The sequence below is a fragment of the Aythya ferina genome (genome assembly GCF_964211825.1).
Source record: "Aythya ferina genome assembly, chromosome: 8".
In the NCBI taxonomy this organism is placed as follows: Eukaryota; Metazoa; Chordata; class Aves; order Anseriformes; family Anatidae; genus Aythya; species Aythya ferina.
In genome coordinates, this window is record NC_140304.1 from 2,655,397 (window position 1) to 2,667,704 (window position 12,308).

General features: G+C 39.0%; 1 protein-coding gene across 4 annotated transcripts in view; it reads right to left on the bottom strand.

Annotated features, from left to right (window-relative positions):
* Nucleotides 1-10,970, bottom strand: part of BCAR3 (BCAR3 adaptor protein, NSP family member) — a 97,681-nt gene extending 86,711 nt beyond the window's left edge. The window contains exon 1 of one of the 4 annotated variants that reach the window (XM_084528345.1): nt 10,777-10,970. Coding sequence is in view for 1 of the 4 variants with exons in the window: in XM_084528343.1 (XP_084384469.1) it covers nt 860-878 (19 nt within the window). In the remaining 3 variants the exon portion in view is untranslated. Of the gene's footprint in view, nt 1-859; nt 1,401-1,481; nt 1,985-10,776 lie in introns of those variants that run through there. The other 3 variants (XM_084528347.1, XM_084528348.1, XM_084528343.1) reach the window with 3 other exon arrangements.
* Between the last annotated feature and the right edge of the window lie 1,338 nt (nt 10,971-12,308).

Sequence of the window (12,308 nt, forward strand, 5' to 3'; positions counted from 1 at the left end):
TTTTGGTTTTTGTTTTCAATTACATATTTGGTTATATATATATATATATGCACATACATATATATATATATATATATATATAATTTTTGATGTAACATTAAAATGAAAAACTTTAGCATGGCTCCCTTCGTCATCCCTCAGACAGAAATTCATGCTTGTGCCATGACTGCAACATTTTTCCAAGAGCAGAAAAAACAAGTACAGTCATGTGAAATAAGCTCTAAGCAACACCACTGTCAAAGTGGGAAAAACAGACAAGACACTAATATATTCCAGTATTTTTCCTCAAGCTTCTCCCTTATTTTTTCCCAATCCAGCTGTGAAGACGTGTTAAAATAAGATTAATTTTATCTTCCAAGTAATTTAGATAGATAAATTGACAAAAATGTAAAACAAATTCAAACATATAAAAAACAAAATAAAACAATGCCCTGAACATATACAATACAAGAAGAAAGATTCCCTGCATTACCTGACTTGCAAGTTATTAACACAATTACTTTTTTTTTTTTTATAATAAATGGAGATCATATACGATCTCCCTACAAACCTTTCTCTCTCAAAATATTACATTATTGCAAAGAGGATTTTAATCTTAATCTTCATGGATTTTAGAAAATCTTTTATTATTACATAACAACATTTATTTTCATTCAGAATTTTAAAAAGCAATGCTCACATAGTGAGGAGGAACTCCTATGACTTAGACCTAAGATTAAGATCTTTCTAAATTTTAATTCTAAAAGAAGTTGAATAGGAAACATCTGCTAGCACATCTAATTGCCTGTTATTAACCTGTGAGCACTGTTCATAACAATAAAATGGTAATGATTAATAAAATATAACTAACAGTTCTTACCATAGAAGGAGGTTATCATGGTCTATTGCGTAGGCTTAAAAAGTAAGAGCTTTCTGGTAAAACACACACCTTGAGAAGCCCTGTGCCCAATCAGCAGTCAGACCTGCCTAGGAGACAACAGCTGATGAATCATAATGATGATAATTGAGCTGTAAGGTTGTTTTTATGTTATTGGTGGTTTTGTGTGTGTGTTTCCTAAATGAGGAAGAAGCTGTATACTGTTTTTTGTGAACTTCTTGACTTTCTTTTTTTGTTACTTTCCTACTAGATGAAAAGTGTGACAACTACTTGCCAATGATTCATTAAGAAACAAAGAAGTTCGTATTTTTCAGCTGTCACTTTTACAGGCTATTTCAAAAAATGTATTTTTTCAAAAAGAAATTTGCTTATACACTGGGAGAAAAGATTCAAAAACTAAAAGAAAAAAAACTATGCATTTTCATCAAAGTAAAACAATGCACAAGCTCAAAACACATTCAAGCAGTACCAGAGATCAAAAGATTATTAGGGAGAGGTACACTTATTTACTCCAGGTATCACATTATAGTTTATCATGTTTTATTATTACTATTTGATTATGGTAGCCACTTACAAGGTTCAGTTAGGATCATTCCCCACTTACCTACGCTGCATGTCTGCCTTGAAATCCTTGATGCTCTCAAAAATCAGATGTATACTTACATTATTTTGCAATCCAGGTTATTTTTCTTTCAGCGACAGGTACTTATCCTAACCAGAAGACCCTTGTACTGAGGATCTGCAGAACAGGATGAGGCCAGTGCTGCACTGCGCTGTGCGCGCAGCCTTGCTGTCAGCCTTGTGCTGTGCACGTCCAGTGGCTGCGGGCTAAACTTGGCCAGCTCCCCGCAACACAGGAGCCTCTAGGCAGCTCCCACTCAGTGCTGGCACTTGCACCACCTGCGTATCCTTGGCTTTATTTAAAAGTGCAGCAACCGATTTTCATGTGAACCTCCCTTCTGTTTGACAATAGAAATGAGAACTACAACTGAGAAAATCCTGTCAGAGCTCAAAAGATCAAAACGTCAGGTGACCTTTCAATAGGCAGGATACGCCCACCGATGTGCACCCCAATTTAAGACCGGAAACCTGTTTGATACCACACAACTCAGGGTTCCCAGTATTGGGAAGGACATGAAATTACATATACAATCATTTTTTTCCTTTTTTTTTTTTTTTTTTTTTTTTTTTTTTAAATCTACTGTATTAGCATGGTATTTTAAGCAGTACTTTACAGAGTTTGAGTGCATTCATTTCTCAGGCAATAATGAACCAGTACCTCCTGACACCAAACAACAGGTCACTAGATTGCTTTGAGGTAAAACCTCAAGAAAGAGAGGTATGATGTCAGGAATGTTAAAATCCATGAGTTGAAGAGCAATGACTATCATTTATATAAGTAAATTAAAGTTGAGCTATGTGCATCTTGCAGGTGCAATTTCCCATGTGCAACACGTGTCACACGTGCTCTGCCAGCTCAGAAATTGCCAATGTGGATTTCTGACTTGAAGTGACTGTGCAGAGGCTGTGGCGGGTTGATTTCACCATGATATTCTGCGGATTAGCAGGACAGTCACCGCAGCTCCATTCTGTACTGCAGGAGCAGAGACCCAGAAAAAAACTGTCAAATCGAAGCCAACCCCCTACCAAATTTTTACTAGCACCATCAACATTATTCTCTTTCTCCATAGCCCACATCTTCATGTTTCTGCTTTGTCCTTTCTTTTGTCCACCAGGTTCTGCCACTCTATTCTTATATCTTCCAGGAATTCCAAATTAATTAATTAATTAAATTAATTCAAAATTTCTCCTGCCACAATAGTCCTATTTTAACTTAGCGTGACTATAATTTCCCCAGCCTGCCTAGAGATACCACTTCTCACACTGTCACCAAATGCTGTTCAACCGTTTTCTCATTCTGACTAGTAACCTACATCATACCACCATCTCTAGTAGGTAACTGTTGCTGAAAAATAAGATGCAAAACTGTCAGTCAAAAAAACTAAGGCCTCTATACAATAACAATTGCATAGCATTTAATACTAAATACAAAAAGCGTCCATTTCGGTGCCAAACTAGCTTTGTCACCACAAGACCTACAAAAGCAAGTGACAATTTTGTTTAATGAGTAATGTAATTGCTACAAAGTCCACATAAATAAAAATCTGAATGAAGCACCACTGAGCCTCTATCCGGGTGTAGATGTCCCCCTGCAATTTTGGATAGGGGCTGTACTGGTATTTCAGGCTTTTTCGGTCTGGTTCTCTGGATTCCACACCTTCGTGGTTGCAGACTGGAATATCTACAATTCTACTTACAACCATGTATTGCAATAATTATATTTGCATTATTTCCATGGAGGGAAAAAGATAGCAGAAAAGAATAGATCTCGTTAGTAGTGATTGCTATAATTTCCAGCTGTCAAAGACCCTGGAAGCTGCTTGTTTTGATTTGCTGCTGTAATGACTGGTACATACTGCTAATTCAAACAAATCAGGATGACCATATGTAAGTATATATCACTTCTACAAAATAAGGAGACTGAGTTAATGACAGACTAAACAGGAATTCCAATTCTTAAAGTGGATTTTTTTTTCAGGTTGTTAAGTCAATGCTTACTGCCTGCCAGTATTTTGGAAATAAAATTGAAGTCCCCAAAAGAACAAAAGGACATTATTTTACTGCAACACTAGAACCGAGGAAAATTCAGTACTGATTTAGAGTGGCAGAGCTAACTCTGCACATTCATCACAAAGAAACCTTTGTGTCTGCACTATCTGCACAGAATAGCCATTGATGTGCAGCTTTTTGTGTCTTCATACTGTAACTTCTGAAGATTATTAAGTTGTATTAACTTCAGTGACTGGCTTTATAAGATAAAAATTGGAATGAAGAATATGGAACAACAATTAATCAATGCTTAGCTACAGACATCTCTTACTAGTTCTTCTTCTGCTATAGCTGTTAAAGCAGAGAAAAAAGTATTCTGATAGAAGTGCAGAACACAAGTTTGGTGGTCTGCTTATAAGCTTGCTGCAAAATTGCAACGTGGCATTTACTTATACAATATCTAAATAACTTCCAGAATAAATTTACTGTGTTTACAGATAGAAAACATTTTTTTAACGTGTCAGTGTTGAAGCCTTGATCAAGTTGTAGTATTTTTGACCAGTACACAATGCTACTTCCTATGTATAATGTCATTCCAATGGGGGTTCTTGAGAAGATATTTTAACTTAATTGGTGCATGGGGATCTTTGCTGTTTTCACTTTCCTTAGATACATCTATTAGATACATCTTAGATACATCTACAATACATGGATAAATAAGTTGTCTTGGAACTATAATAGAAGTTAGCCAGATTTCAAGTGAGCCAGTACAAGACGATAAATGAGGCTCAACTGATGATCATCATCTATTGTAAACAGCAATATATTGGGCAAATCTATGGTTCTAGAAAGATTAGTCAAGTTATGTTATATGATCACCTTCATTATACAATTCCAAGATAGAATGTAAGCAAAAGAAGGACAGAGCAGAACTCCAGAGAGGTAAGACAGAGCTGTGTCTAGCTCCTGGCCCTGCTAGTGACTGGCAGACATCTTTAAGCGAGTCACTCAGCCATTTCTCAAGTAAGCCTACCTACAACTGGAATTTTGCTATCTATCTGGTTTTACAAAACCACTTGATAATAAATAAAATATTAAAAGACTAGAAATTACCACAGTAGTCAAAATGGAAATACACATTTCAGGTAACTGCTGTACTATTTCTAATGCGCATAAACCCAATAACATCACAGTTCTCCAACTGAGTACAAACTTCCAGTTCCCTCTGTGTGCTTCCCATCCTGCAAGCATTTATATCCAGGCACTTAAGATGGGCCTCCAGGTGTGCTGCTTTCACAGAGGATGAGTGAGATCCTCCCCCATCATAAGGGCACCTCTTCACTGAGCCCAAGCCATCACTTCTCTTTAGATGAGAACCCTTCCCATGGGACGTATTCCCTCCTATCCCAGCCTCCTCTGAAAAGACTGAAGAGACACCTGGGCCCCTATGAACTTCACCCTCTGAACTGAAGAGCCCTAAAACACTAGTGACTTCCTGCTTGCCATATCTCTTCATCCAAAATACCCGCAGTATCTGCAGTTCTCTTTTACAGAACTCATGCTTTGTCAACTTCGCTGCTGTTAGTCTTACTGGAGAGTAAGTGTGCATGCACCACAAGCTGCTGAGCATCTTCTCTGCACCACTGTGCCTGCACAGGGCCGGGTGCCCAGTCTTTACTGCCAGTATGCTCCCCTCCCAGCTTGCCAAGTGGGAGTGAAAGAGTGAGCAACACAAAAAATGTTGGTACAGAGTCGGAAGGCTGCAGGCACTGACTGGAGAGTTTGGCAATTCCACAGATGTACCATGGTGCTAAAGCTTCTGCAGAAGACTGAGTTGGTTATGATCCTCGCTATACCTGCAAGTTAATGTGGATGGCTTGCCAAGCCATGCCATAAGTAAAAGACAAACACACGGTTAGAATTTGAGAATTGCTGGCACCCTGTCCCGTGCCATTCCATTACCTCATATTGCATGCAGTGACTTCAGTTACAAAAATCAAATTCATAAATTGTGATACAGTTCCATTAAGTGAAAATTCAAAGAGACACAGATGATTTATGAATAAAGCTTGAAAATAAAATTCACATCTTCTGGTTCTAAAAATCCAGAGGGATAATTTTCTGACAAATTCTAGTACAGTCAAATCAACATACATTTGAAATGGATCTAGTAAAAACTTGTTGAGATAGAAAGGGAGGGAGGGAGAAAAGTATATATATAGTTCTGGGCTAAATTCCCAGGCTGTGTAATATTTGTAATTAAAAGACTGACAAAAGAACATGATTTTAAATAACATTGTTGCTGCAATTACATCAGAGTCAGTATTCACATATTATGCTGAGTCAGTCACTCATAATCACAAAGCAAAATTTCATTAAGAATAAAACTTTCCATCCTTTCAGAAGATGCCTGGCAATTCCTTACCAGAAGAGGCACTGACTACACACAGCCTTAGGGACACACTTTCTGCTCAGTGATGACCTAACAGTTGGCAGGACACCATGAGCCAACTATTGTTTTTAGCTGTCAAGAAAAATAGCCTGCACAGTGGGAAAGCTAAAAAGTGCAACAAGACCCATAATTTATTCCAAGATCAAATTCTCCTTATCAAGGAGACGTGAGTCTGCAGCATTTTCTCTTCCTACCTCTATTCAGTCAGTAGAGATTAAAACCACTTCTCCCCAGAAAGAACAGTAATGACAGCACTTAAAGCCAGGGTTTATTAACCAGGGACATCTCCAAAGAAAAGGTTGGCAAAAATCACCTGTTTTCTGTGTGAAAGGGAACACTGTGCCAGCTCAGCTGGTAACAACCAAACTAAAAGGCATTACAAGCCAATTTTTCCTCTTACTGACGTCGACATAGCCTTGAAATAACTTCACTGACTTGGTTTAGTTAGGTCAGATTCAGAATGGTGCAAATGAAAGCAGAAGTTAAGGCAGTGTTTTTCTTACAAAACATTCCCATTACCTGCACTCAACCAGATGTCTGCACTGCACCACTGCTCAAACACTGCACTTGTTTCATATGTACACATCATTCACAGAGCACGTGAGTGAGGAGAGAAAACAAATACTGCATTTAAATGGTGTGGGGGAAGGTAAAGATTGTTTTAGATGGTTTCAAAATTATCATCTTTTAACTGTGTATTCAAATTCTTGTTCTTAATCTGCATCCTTGCTGAGCAAAATTTATATATTAAATATCTCAAAGTCCTATATATAAAGAAGTTCATACTAAAGAATTATGTCCTACCCCTCTTGATGTTTTCTGAAGTCTTGAGACCAAATCTGTATATCTGCTGTGGGTTTTCTCATATTTGTTTTGCATGTAAACTCTGGCAAAGAGATAATTTTTATCAGTGTCTCAAGTTTATTAGGACAATACAACTGCTTCATTCTTACAAAATGAAGAACCAGTAACTGAGCTGAGAGAACAACCAAATAAACAGGGAACAGGAGAACTCCATCATCCAGTAGCATTTAGCAAAGCTGTACAAAGGAGAAGGGAAGCTTGGTGAAAAGCAGCCCAACTGTCTGGATAGATTCTAATATATAACTTTTGCCACTTAGGTTTGATATATGGAAACTGACAAACAAAACCAGGTATGTAATAAGGCATTTCCAGAGGAAATTTCATCTTAGAATTTTAAAGTTACCTTGCAGATGACTAACAGCACAACAACATGCGGGAATACGAAAACATCTAGCACCTATATTTTACATAAGGGAAAATGGAGCAGACTGTAACGTGGTATAGTAGTTGCAAGGCTGGAACAAGAATCCAGAAGTTCAGGATTAAATCACTAGATTGCAGATACGTGGTGGTTTTTTTTTGTTCGTTTGTTTTGTTTGTTTTTGTTTGTTTGTTTTGTTTTGTTTTTTTAATAGGAGGAGCTGATTTACAGTGACATCTGTGAAAAGCTTTAAAGGAACAACTCAACTGTGTAAATATTTGTTGGCTTGATTTTAATAATAATAATAAAAAAAAAACAGATACTACATCTGGTTTTCAAAACGTAAGGCAAGAACAAAAACTTTGCACCTTCAACTTTGTTTTTATAATTATTAACTTTAGCTTGTAGTCTTTGGGACTGTTTCACAACTTAAGGTAAATCTGAGGATCAAGTTGAGGCAAAAATGGCTGTTGCTCATCTCTTTGTTTGCTCTGAAAACAACAAATAGCAAAAGAGAGACTAGATAAAATTTCATTATACCAGAGAAATAAACTTAAACTGAAGAGCAAATGCTTACAGAAAATATATGCTGAAATCTAGGATTTTGCTATTAAAAACAAACAATTAAAAACAAACAAACAAACATAAACAGCAAGATGTGGAGCTAAGCCACACGGAAATAGAGAGCCGTAGCACAAAGGACAAAGGTCAAGTGTGGTAGGTACAGTTAAGAACATTAATTCGAAATGCATCACAGATAAGTACCTTGCCCAGTACACAACTTGAGGAACATACAAAAAAGAAACTGAAAAGAGCTATATGAGAAAGTTTGAGAAGTGACAAACTTTAGCTTATTATCAAGACTGAGATGTTAATACAGAGCAAAAAAGATCCATACTTTTAAAATAAAGTGTCAAGGTTCTCCTTTTGCAACAGAAAAGCACAAAAAAGTTATGTTCCTGAAATGCACTGGAATACAAGATGAGTGAAATGCAGTAGATCAACACTGTAAATCAACACTGAAAAAATGCTTGTAGCTATTTTTCACTGTGTTAAGCTACACAAACAAGGACTACAAAAATAAAAGCAGAAAAGGGCCATAAAGCAAGCATGAAATAATTCTGCAAAGCAACCCCCCACTGGAAAACAATGCTGAAACCCAAATTGTAGAAAGTCTCTCAAAGACCACTCCAATCTTATGACTAATTTCTAGGTTTTTATTATCAGTGGGAAAATACCATAGGGTGGTGATATTTTTGGCCTGCTTTTGATCCACTTGCTGTCTTGTGTCAAGGTATTGCTATCTCAGTTTCTCCTCATTTAAAATTAGCAGAATAGCACCTAGTTTAGTTCAGTGAAAATTGTCTAAGTGCCAGCACAACTGAAGTTCAGCTCCCTGAAACAGAGCATAAATGTGAAGAGGAGCTAAGAAGACAGCTTGTAAGAGAACTGAACTTCAGCTGGCGCTAGAAAAGCTAGTCCAAAGGACACATCCAGGTCCAGACGCTATCAAAGGTTAATCTGTTGTTGCTTAACATACCACATTTCCTCAGTTCATGAACTGTGAGCTGTTCTGTTTCTCATGCAGCAGCTCCATCTGTTGTCAAAAACGAAAAGTGGACTTTGCATTGGGACTACCGTCACAGGGGAGGGGAAAAAAATACAGAAATAGACTTGAATAATTTTAAATATCTCTGGACAATTTCAGTACACATCCGCAGTCAGCCCTGCAAGAACACCAGCCAGCCTGTTACCCGCCTGTGTAAACCAACTAACCAAACTGAAATTACGAGAGGAGATAACACTCACACAAGCCTCAGAATTCTTTGCTCATACAGCTTCAGGACTAGTTTTCTCAAAGCTAACTCCTGCTCTTCACTATCTGCAATTATTAGTGCTCTGCTGTCCAAAGCTACCATGGTATCAAATCACACTGGTGAGGTGCTGACACTCGGTTGCCCTACAATAAATGTGCCCAGATACTCCTGTACTACAGGATGTTCATGGCAATTTTCAGCTACGTACAAGTGATTTAATTGAGCTGAACAAATATAAATTTAAGCTCATTATTTTGATGACTAATTAAGTTCTTAAAAACAAAAGTTCTGTTTCCTTTATGAAGCACAGAGCTTGAGTTGTTAGTCTGAGGACACAAATAAACATTTCTTTACAAGAAGCACAAAGGAATTTGGTCCAGAATGGCACAGTTGTGGCAAGACCACACAGACCCAGAGCTCATAAATCCAGTGAGATCTACTCTGACTCTTGTAGAACTTTGATTCTTAGATGCATTTATTTTTATGTTCTTCTCCACTCCTATAAGGTACTGATATCGATTATTACATGAAATACCAGACTCTCACAAAACCTGTACATCCTGTGCAACCCATGCAGCAGCACTACAGATCTGATGTGCTGCCAGTTCTGCCTGTTCCGGCCCCAGCTTGCTCTCCTGAGCCACCCAGGTGCCCAGGAGTCCTGTGCCCCTCTTTGAGTCCTGCAGCAGCAGACATGTTCCTGATCAGAACTACAGATTTTAAGGAAAAGTCTTGTTTTTTGTTCTTCCCATTTAGAAGGTTTTTCAAAGACTCCGAAATATTCTCAGTAAAATATTCTCAGTCACCAATTTCCAGGCGTTTCCCACATCTCACCATATTTCTCTGTCACCTCACAACATCGTGTCTAGCAGAGACTTCAGGGACATATTTTCACTATTTTCACTTATCACCTTCCAGATTCCCCCACAGTGTTTTTTTTTTTTTTTTTTTTTTTTTTTTTTTTTTGTCTCATGTGGAACTGGAAAGCTACAAAATGCTGCAGTGTATAGGGTGCACAGTAAACATACCCATGTTTTCCCCAAGTACTTTAATTCAAATACTATTGTTTAAAGAAAACATGCTGAGATTATTACTAAAAACCTCAAATGTTGGAAATCACCTATGTTAAAAGAGCTTCCTGTGTGAAGTGTATTTAAAAGAATATAAGGTTTGGAGCTGACCCAGTGTAGCTTCCATATTCTTGATATGGAAAGGGTTTTTTTGGGTCTGAAATTGAATTTTCACATTTAGCCCAGAAGTGGAGTGATGTTAAAAGCACATTAAATAACTGGAATATGAGAAATGCTTGTATTTGTTAATGCAGAATCAGACCTAACCTAATTTGTCAATGTTTCATGTTCATGTGTGTTCCAAGACCCAGTCCTACCAAGATTTCTTTACACAACTTTATTTGAGGATGCTTGGAAGAACAGTTCTACAACATACGGAAACTGTGGAACAGGATTCCCTTATGTTCCCCCTAATATAAGGGTTAATACTGAAACCACCCAAGTGTGATGACAATAAATATTTTATGTACAGTACTGATGGAAAAACAACAATCCGTCTCTCAGAAGAGGTAAACCCACAGGCCTGCCAAGCACCTCACAGCAAGCTGCAGTCACCCTTCCCCTCCCCGGCCCCGGCCGTGCATGTAGGCTGCCTCGGGACTTGTTTACACAGCAGCTAATACGGCTAAGCCTATTCATACTAGTTAAAAAAAAAAACGGAGAAATGATAAAAAGCGCGTCATTAACGAGCGAAAAAGAAAGCACCCAGCATGAAGGGCACTTACAGTCAGAGCAGGGTCGCGCAGGCTCTATGGGCGGCGTGCGGAAACTCCAACAGGTGGCTCCGTGGCGCAATGGATAGCGCATTGGACTTCTAGAGGGTTGAAGGGATTCAAAGGTTCCGGGTTCGAGTCCCGGCGGAGTCGCATGTGCTCTTTTATTTTCCTTCCTCTCTCCGTGTGGCTGCGACCTTTCCCCCTACCCCGCCCCCTCCTTCCGTCCCGTCCCTCACGGCCGCGGTAACCGAGCCGACCGACCTGGCGCTTCCCGGCGGCCGGCTCCCGTCAGCGAGTCCCTGCGCGGCAGCGCCGAACCCAACACGGCCGCCCCCGCGACGGGGCGCTCGGGCCCGCCTCCTGCCTCAGGCTGCGACCGAGCCCTGAGGCGCGCGGGGCACCGACGGCCGCCTGTGCCTCATGCAAGGAGTGGTTTTAAAAAAAAAAATGTTTGGAAAGAAAGGTCCCAAGCAAACCCTGACAACAGCAACGACCTCGGCACTTGTATCTGACCAACTGAGTCATGCTGTTAGGTTTCTAGAACCATCTCTGGAAAACGGTCTTAGCTGGAAATAAGGCTACTTCTCTCCTTCAGTGACGGTCTGACACAGATCTAGTCAAAATAATTTTCAAGCAACAAAACGCCCGCAAAATGCAGCAAACGAAACAAGCATTTAATGTGTCAATTAATACCATCTTTTCTTCCTAACCTATGCATACCAATAAAAAGAAGACAAAGAGCCACTTTAATTAGACCTATCAAAACAAAAATTTGGGTGGTAAAATAATAATAATAGAAAAGCAGCAGCAATAAGCAAACCTCGATGCTATTCATGACTGAAATAAATTCATGATTTATTCACAACTTAATAAATTCATGATGCAATTCATGAATTATATTTAATTAAGAAAATGCTTTTTAATCCTGCACAGGTGACTACAGCCTCTCTCTCAAATCATAACAATGTTTATTTAATAACAAGGTAAAGCCCCGTAACTGAAAGTGAGCCACACTATTAGTAACACCAACTATGACTGTTTGACAGCAGAGAAGCCCATTCAGGAATGCTATCTAGCTATAAAATATGTAAAGCCCTTTACAAAAACATCCAGTGTTCCTGAATTCACGGTTAAACAGCCAACACTAACTTCTCTTACATGAATGCCATAAAAGCAACTAAGTCAAGCGACAGACAAAATCTTCCTCATCCCGTCACTTCCAGCAATGCATTCATTTCCAACTACTACTCTCCTTAGTTTTGTATTTAAGGGTAACGCCACAAAATCTGCCTAGACCCCAGTGAAAGAAATAGAAGGCCAAGGCTTTCACATTTCACATTTACACATTGCAAGCAACATTTACACAACCATACTTGAGAAGTGCGTAAGTTAATTAAGAGAGAGACGCGCCTGATGGCGAAGCGGGGAATTCCTTGGCACAACCACACAAGCAGTAGCAGCAGGGACAGCTCTCCCAGTACGCAGGCACAAGCCCCTGTGGGGAAGTACAGGGGGACAACCCCACAAAACGTGCGTGTGAA